This window comes from Ciconia boyciana, chromosome 28 (assembly GCF_034638445.1).
Source record: "Ciconia boyciana chromosome 28, ASM3463844v1, whole genome shotgun sequence".
Taxonomy (NCBI): Eukaryota; Metazoa; Chordata; class Aves; order Ciconiiformes; family Ciconiidae; genus Ciconia; species Ciconia boyciana.
In genome coordinates this window covers 1002588-1011242 of record NC_132961.1, presented here as the reverse complement: position 1 = coordinate 1011242, position 8655 = coordinate 1002588, and the positions used below count along the sequence as shown (strand labels likewise).

The 8655-nt window shown below is 49.2% G+C and overlaps 1 protein-coding gene across 1 annotated transcript; it reads right to left on the bottom strand.

The window, feature by feature from the left end:
- Positions 1 to 606: 606 nt before the first annotated feature.
- LOC140644642 (butyrophilin-like protein 9) lies at positions 607 to 6506 on the bottom strand. The gene is made up of 6 exons (XM_072847664.1): positions 6263 to 6506; positions 4593 to 4868; positions 2310 to 2336; positions 2030 to 2050; positions 1590 to 1616; positions 607 to 1166 (listed from the first exon to the last, which is right to left on the bottom strand). The coding sequence occupies exons 1-6, from the start codon at positions 6504 to 6506 to the stop codon at positions 607 to 609; spliced, it is 1155 nt and encodes a 384-aa protein (XP_072703765.1).
- Positions 6507 to 8655: the final 2149 nt, after the last annotated feature.

Genomic DNA, 8655 nt, shown 5'->3' with positions numbered 1-8655 from the left:
ATCAGGGATCTCTCATAAGACTGGCTTGTCCATCAAAAAGCACTACCTAAATGCATGCAAAGGACATGGGGAGTGCCAAACACCTGCAATTACCTTTCAGAGAAACCTTGATATATGGGAGTTCAAGGCAATCTGAGCAGGAAAGGATTTGGGTCCCCCTTCATCAACATTTCTAAGGCGACAGTCAGCACAACATCTGAGCACTCAGCATTGTTTCCTATTTTAGTGTCAATTTAATGAAGAGAAACATGGAGTACAAAAATGCGGAAGTGGTGAAATCAAGAAAATGGTAGCTGCAGAAGCTGCGGGTACGTGTCCTTGGTCCAGGTTGATCGCTCCTGGTGGCTCCTCTGGGGAGGGGATGGAGCATGTGGCATTGCAAATGTCATGCACGAGTATGCTTCTTGCTCTTGGTGAATTTGTCATGCACATGCTTCTTGGTCTTGGTGAATTCCCCAGTCCAGACTTGTCTGACTCTCACTGTCAGAGTTTGGATGGAGCCAAGCAGGGCTGCCACTGCCCAGCTCTGCTGCTCTGCTGCTCTCTCCCTTCTCCCTCTCCACAGAGTCCATGAGATTTACTACAGCCCAGTTTTTCCTGTATTGTTTAACACAAGACTCTGTTTGGGAAGTCCCAGTCTGTGTTGGGGTTGATGGTGAGGGGTTTCCCCTTCTCTCCTGCCTTACTAAGGCCTGGCCTGAGGAATGGGTACAGCTTTGTTGACCCTTCGATGGAGATTTCCAGGATGCGGTCTGAAGTCCCAATGTTGTAGAAGGAGAGTGTGCTCTGCTCTAAGTCCAAGTGCAGCCCAACCACTGGTAGTTGGACAGTATGACTCTGCATCTTGGCATCGGCCTCCTCAGGCCAGTACTCTCCTTTCACCCTTCTCAGCGACCAGACCCCATCTTCAGGGAGGTCATCCCACCAGCTCCTCTCTTTCAGTCTCCCCCTCACGGTCTCTGTCAGCACCCCCAGCTCCCAGTCCAGCCCATCCCACACCTGCACCTCCCAGTAATGGTGCCCAGAGGCAAAGGCCTCCCTGCCCACCACAACTGGGACCTTGGTGATGTTGGGACTCTGGGCAGAGGGCTTGTGCTGGACTGTTCTTTGGTCAGAGGACACGGCAAGCTCAGAGTGGTTCCATGCTTCATCCAGGGTGATGGGTACTGAGGAGAGAGAGGAGGAGCCGTTAGTGACAATCAGGTGAGAGGGCCAGGAGCAGAGATCCTCATGAGCAGAGGGCCGAGGTGCCTTTTAGAGAAAGCACTGGAAGGAATGCTCCTGCTCCCAGGTCAGCCTGGGTCAGCATGGCTTCTAGCCCAAGACTGATGCCACCTTCCTGGCAGGCAAGGAAGGACAGCTTCATTCCCAAGCGTGCTGCACCCAGGTCTGTAGGTCTGCGCTGTGAGACCTGGGCCATGGGTGTAGCAAGACCCAAGGGAGCATCCAGCTCACGTCCATATGCCACTGCTCAGCAGAGCAACGTTTTGGCCAGCTTGTCCCAGAAGGAACAAAGGAGACCTGCTCCCAGTGTTGATACCTTTCCTTAGCTTCCACCCTCCTGTCTGATTCCACCTGCACAAACTTACCCATGTAGCTCCGAGCTCTTCTGAACTCTGTTAAAAAAGAAAACCCAAATCAAAAGCAAATACGCTGTGTTCAAAGGCCAAAACACCCGTGCTGGGTCCTTGTCCCTTCCACGCTGCTAGCACAGTGCCCCTGTGGAGCTCTGGCCTCCAGGATGTGCATCAGATGCCCCCAGCTGCCACATGGGGAAATCAGGAAGCTTAGAGACAAGCTCTCTGACCCTGCAGTACTCACTTTGCTGTGCGAGAAGTTGGGTTCATTCCCATCTGGAGTCACTGATCTGTCCTCCAGCAGCTCACCCAAGCTCCCCGTGGGAATGGGGCAGAAGGACATGTCTGGGCTGTGCTTTGTTAGGACTGTGGGGTCAAGGGAAGGTGCTGCTCCCAACCGCAGACAGACTTGCATACAAAGAGGCAGAGGAAAGGAAGATGCCTTGACTTACCTAGCTCTCTGCTCAGTGCATCTGAAACAGAAACAGGGAGTGTTATGGGCTGCTGTTTGGTCGGTGAGAGGGCTCTACCACTGCTGGATACAGACAGATGCCCAGGGAGAAGAATAATGACCAGAGAGCAGGATAGCTGGTCACCACCTATCACTGACTCCGGGACATAGCATCAGGACACAGACAGCTTGCACCTCTGCATTTCCAAGGGCAGTGCAGTTCTGTCTGTTTTCCACAATGCCAACACCCTTTCCGTTTTCCACCCTAAATGGTCTCTTACCGCATCGAGTCTTCAGCTCATCATGATCTGCAACAGAAAGAGGAGAAAAACATCTTTGCTTTCCCTGTTGAGGATTTGAAGAAGGAATGTCAGATGTCCCTGCATCAGATCTGCATGGCAGTGTGGCAGGGCTTGAAGGGACTGCAGGGTGATTTCCCTCCTGAGGATGGCGCCCTGGGGGAGCCAGATAAGCCTGTGCCATCTCCATTTGTGTGAGGTAAGTGCTGGTGATGGCTGCAGCTATGGATTTTGGTCTGCAGACACCTTGTACTCAATTTCCTCAGTGTGACCTGGTTATGTGAATGAAAAAGAGGATGTGAAAGGAGGGGGTGCCTTGGTGGAGGGCAAGAGCAATGAAGAGGAGAAGCCTGGATGGGAGGAAGGTTACATGACAATGGCTACATGTGCTTGGGAAAACCCAAGTGGGACTTTCTCAATGTGGAAAATTCATTTTACTGTACCTGCATTCGTAGTATTTTTCTCAAGTGCTGTATAGCAAGGGAAAAACACAAGAGTTAGCCAGTGAGTAATGGTTTGGCATCCACAACACAACACACAGAACCCTCTGGAGGATCGCAGCTGGTGGGAGATAGGTGGTCATGGCCCTGACTGAGATCTGCCTTCAGGTTGCTCAGTCCTTTGGTCCTGCAAACTGATGGGGTCGTTCTTATGTCTTCACCTGATGCCCACCCTGTCTCTTCTGTCCTGCACTAATGCAAGGAGGTGGCAGGTTCCCTCCATGAATTGGATGTGGTGAACTACTACATCCTTCCCTGGACAGTTGGGTTCCTGGGAAAAGGGCACTGAGCTCTCCAGAGGGTCATGCTCCTGCTGCTTGTGATAGATGAAGGGATGAGAGCAGAGGGGATTTGAAGCCACTTCACGGGGAAGTCTCCAGGGGGAAGGAATTGGTGTCTTCCTCTGCTGGAGGCTAGTGAGCAAAGGGGCTCTTAGGACTGTGTCTTTTCTCACATCTTCATAAACTCTTCAGCTGACAGAAGAGGATGAGTATCTTAGCTTTGCTCTGTGGATGCAAGGAAAGCTCTCTCCAGCTGAAAGAGGGAAGCTGCTTGTGAGTGGGCACCAAAGTGAGTACCCAGAGAATGAGATCTGCCTTACCGTGCTCCTGTAAAGTCTTTTCTTCATGGGTTTTTTTCTTAGAAGCCCTCTGTTTTGCTGTAATGTTCAAAGAACCAAATGAAATAACTACTGAAGCACAAAAGAAATCTCAGGAGGGGGATGCTGATGCCATACGTGGATTGGATGGGAAAAAGCCTCTGAATTCAGCTGGGGCATGCCATAGCAAGTTGGGTGGTCAAGGGGAGGGTGTGAACACCTCATGCTGGGATGGGGCAGAAGGTAAGAGGAACTTGTGTATTTAGCCCCACCATGTTGCATTGTATGAAAAAGATGAGCTCTTTGTCCATGTTTTGCCACTCTATCGCTGCTCATATTGTATCACCAGCTTAGTTACTGAGTGGTGTAAGGAATATCGGAGGACATAACCTCTTTAAATGTTGCCATTCATGTTACATCAGCAATATCCATTCCCCACCTTGAACCCTGTCTGGTCTGAACCCTCTAGGGTGATGGGATTGGGTTGGGGCATCCGAGACAGAGGCCACTATGCACAGCGGTGGGACTAGGAACACATTGATAGCTGAGTCCAGGCTTCCTGCAGGTCTTGTGTCATAACTCCCCACCCTGCGTGGATATGTCCACCCCCACAGGTGCCTAGCATGGTGTGAAAGGAGGTCTGAGCTCTTTTGTCTTGTTCAACGACTCTTTCTCCTTCACGGGTAGGTTTCAATGAGGCAGAAAACAAAGTCCACTTACCTCTAAATACTAGAAAAGCACCAGCAGCCAATGTGAGAAGAAATAAAGTGAATAGTATCCAGAAGGCAGGGAGCCATGGAGATGCACTTGAAAAATCAGCACCTTTGAAAAGAAAATATCTGCATGTCATCTGGCAATATGCAATCTTTCCCCCAGATCTGAACACCCACCCAAAGAGTTCCTGTAGAGGTGAATGGAGAAATAGTCACAGCCCTACATTGTTGAGCAGAGCCTGCCTTCTCTAGGGATGTGTAACAGCATCTAGGACAAGAAGGACCGTTCTCATTTCTCACTGCAACCTGTTCTGCCTGCAGTGATGCATGGTGGCCTGGGATCCATCCAGCTGGACTGGAGAGCTATTATCTTCCCTGTCACTGGTAAGGGCCTTACAGGGCTTCTAGGACAAATGAATCTACAGCAAAGACTTCTCGGGACGATGTGACTCACTTGAGAGGCGCAGAGTAGTTTTCTTCTCAGCCTGCACCAGGGGATTCAGGATTTGACAAGTGATGTCTCCCACTTGCTCTCCTGTAACTGTGACTCGACTCAGCACACTGAAGAGTTGCTTGCTGTCCTGGTGTATTGCAGTGTCCGGAGACAGCCTCTGCTTATCCTGAGTAACCCACCGGACAGTAGGTTTGGGGAACCAGCCATGTGATCTGCAGGCGAGCTCGAGCCCTTGCCCTTGGGGGCCCAGTATTTCAAAGAATACTTCACTGGTACCTTAAAGGCAAGAGAGTTTGTTACTGGGAGAAGTGTGTTTCCATGAAAGCAGCTCTGCCTTGGATTCATAGCTCTTGCTTAATCCAGAGTTTTGTCCAATTTCCTGCCAGTTTCTCTCAGTCCTTAATGCAATCCTTAAAATGGTTTTTCTGAGATCCCAGACTCTATCTGCCATATCTGACAACTTTTCTGTGGCTGAGAAAAAGCTACACTGTGGGATGGGTTTGCTTCTCAGCTCTCCACTATTTCTTGGAGCAGGCAGAGAGAAGATGTGTGGCTTTATATCCCTTTTTTTAGTGTGAATCTGTAGGAGCCTTGTCCAAATTTGAGGAGCTGGAAAGCAAAAAACAACACAGTGCATCATGCTCGGCTTTTCCCCTGGCACCTCCCCAGTTCATGCTAGCACTAAGGATGGACACACTGCATAGGGACTGCACCAAAGCTGCTCCAGTGTGCTGATGTGGGATGCACCACTTACATATCTAAGTCAGACCTCTGAGTCCGAGCTGGATTTCATAGGACTTTTTCCTGGTCAATAGTAGGAAATGGGCACTGGAAAAAGCTGGAAGCTTTTTCTCTCTCCTATCCCAAAAGCTTGTCTAATCTCCTTGGGATGAGGGGATGCTGTTTTCCATCAGTGAGTCCAGGCTGACCAGCTCCACCTGACATAGATACCTGTACACAAATGATGCCTACTATCCAGCTGGGAGGTGAACTGGCAGCCCAAAACATCTCCTTAGCCTGGTTGAGAAGTCACAAGACTGAAGACAGGACAATCATTCATATCAGTACAACAGTCAGGGATCCTGAGTACTTGTATGCCTATCAGGTGGTCTTACACCTACCCAGCAGTGATTATTGCAGCTAGCCAGCCCCACGCATGTCCTAACAGGGCTCAGGCTAGGGAGGAAGCCTGCAGAACATCTTTTGGCATGGGAAATCACCCCAGTCTCTTGGCAGCTTTAGCAAGCTGATCCTGCACGTTCCTGCATGTTTCACCATGCAATGCAACCACCATGCATGCAATGCATGCTGAAATCCAGGCCCTGTCTCTCCCAGAAGATTCCAGTTTAAAGCTCCTTCCTTGCCTAAAACTACAAGGGCTACCATGACCCTCATGGGGCTGGTCAGATCACCAGTTCCCCGGGTTCCCTCCTGGGTGACGGCACATGTGTTGAACTTTTCTTGGCTCCTCACAGACCTCTCAGTGACTTAGAATTAAAGTATCACATCCGATCAAAAGGCAGGTGCCATGTGGCCCACTTGCCACATGTGTGAGTGGGGAGGTGACGTGTTGGGTCATATGAAGGGGGCATCAGCTGGGGGACTCAGATGGCTCTTTTCCCTCTGTAAAAACTTTGCCCCTTCACCACCTAGCCCATGAAATCTCCAACCTGCAATGCTGAGCATGGTGGCCGTATCAGCACTCTGGTCCCTGGACTTCACGGAGCAGATGTATGTTCCTTCATCTGCTGGCTGGATGTTCTTCAATGTTAGGGACACATTGCCAGTGGCAAATCCATCTGTTGGCGATGATGTCCGCCCAAGGTATTTCAGTGTTGGTTTGCTACCAAACTCCCTGTATATGTGGATATCCTCCATCTGCCCATCTGTGATTTTCTTCCATTGCACTTCCATGTTGTCCAGTGGCTTTGTGGAAGAGACATGGCAAGGAAGGATTGTGTCCTGGCCGACACCTCCCACTACATTCTGGGGAGAGGTGACCTCGAAATTTTCTGTGGAAACCAAACTCGAGTGAGCATCTGGCTGAAATCAATCAGAAAATGTACTAGTGTGAAGGACACAGAGGACTGGGACAAACATTTATCCCTGTCCCAGAGAATGGGGAAAAATTGAAAGTTGTAAATATTCATTAATGACGTTGGTCCCTTCTGTTAATGCACCTTCAGACCATGAGGCAGTAGATCACAACAGAAAGATGCCAAACAATGAAAAAAAACCCAAAACAACCCAGGAGATCTTTTGTGGAAATTGTTCATTTGGAAAACACTTAGGAAAGCATAATTAACGATTTGATGAAAATGGTTAACATGTTTTCTTTAGGTTTTATAAAAGAGAAATTAATTTTGGTTTGGAGCATTCACTCACTCACTTTCTCCTTTTTTTCCTTTTCTCTGTGGCAAAATGGGAACTGGGGAAATTGGAAAGCTCAAAGTGATAGAAGAGAGGGAGAAACTAGGCTGGCAGAAGTTGTACAGGATGGGATTATTTTGGGGAAAAGGAAAAAAAAAAGCTTAAAAGAATGTACAGAGACATTTCATCCAGTTTCCCAGCCTGCCTTGATGTTTTCCAACCCTGTGTCATCAGCAATGAGGCAGCTGTGCCAGTGCAAACTGCTTATGCAGGCAGGGAAATGGTATTGGTACTGTGGCAGGGGTAGATGTGGCAGAGCTGCGCTGGCTTAGGGCTTCCCCATTTCCACCAAGGGATAGAAACTCAGGCTGGAAAGGGGTGGATTCCCCAACAGCAAGAGTGGCAGGACAGCTCTGGCTCTTTCCGAGTTAAAATGAGGTCTTCTCAGGAGACCATGACCCTCAGCTTGAGCACTTCTTATCATCTGCAGACTTTAATCCCTCAGAAATGAGCAGAATAGCATATGAAAGCATTACCTGAGAGAGGGATGGCTGTAAGCAGTGCCACAGCAAACAAGAGCCATCTCCTCTGTTCCATACCTGCAGCTGCCCATGTGGGACGATCATGCAGCTGACCTGAAAAAGGCACAGAAGGGAAGTACACAAAGAAGGGAAATCCTGTCCTACACCCACCTGATATCTCTGAAATGGCACTTGCCATCGGCTGCACCTTCTGAAGGTGCAAAGCACTCCAGCAGTTGAGTTTAGACATCAAGAAAACTTGTGCCTTTCCAGAGATCTCAATTAACCTTGCAGCTTCTGGGAATTTCTTGCAGTCTAACATGCTCCCAGGAAGTTGTGATGGAGTACACAAGAGAGAAAAAGTCAACCCAGCCCCCACTGCTTGCTGCAAAATTTGATGGACACCTTAATGAACACACCAGCTTAAATCTCTGGTCTGCGTTGCATGAGTCTCTCTGTCCATGCTCCGAGATGGTAGGGAAAAGAGGAAGAAACTCTGTTTACCCACTCATGTGCTTGGGTTTGGAGGAAAGGGAAACCATCCTGTTTGCTCTCCTGAAGATACTGCTCCCTGAGAACCATCAGACTGCAGAGTGACAGTCTGCATCAGCTCTGACACAAACCTCATATAATTTAGGGAGCTGCACCAGGGTCGGCTTTGCTGCACGATGCTAAAAAACTTTCCCTTCTCTGTCTCTGGCCCTCTTTGTGGACTTTGACATTTCCAGTATGTGGTTGACTCTCCTTATCTCAGTCCCCATAACAAGACTTTTGATGTGCTCTCTTTATTACTTTATTAGTGTTCAATAGTCCATGTTTAGCAAGCAGCGAGGAAGGTAGGGCATCCTGATGACTTCCAAGCAGGAGTTAATCACCCTGTACTGCAGCGTCTGGCTACAGCCCTATATCCCAGAGAAGGTGGCCTACAGATCTCACAGCTACATCTGATATGACAAAACTGGATGCTGTTAGAACAGGCGTGATGGTGCGGCAAGCCAGATGGTCTGGAGGGGGCAAGCCAGTCTACCTTAGTCTGGATTAATTCTTGTGCTGGGAAGGCAGCTGCCGTGTTTGGCCAGCTGGGTAAGCACAAGTGGAGTGACAGGGGAAGTACTCAATTCACCTGGTTTTAATCATAAGTTCTCCCTCTTCCCTTGCTAAAGAGAGACAGG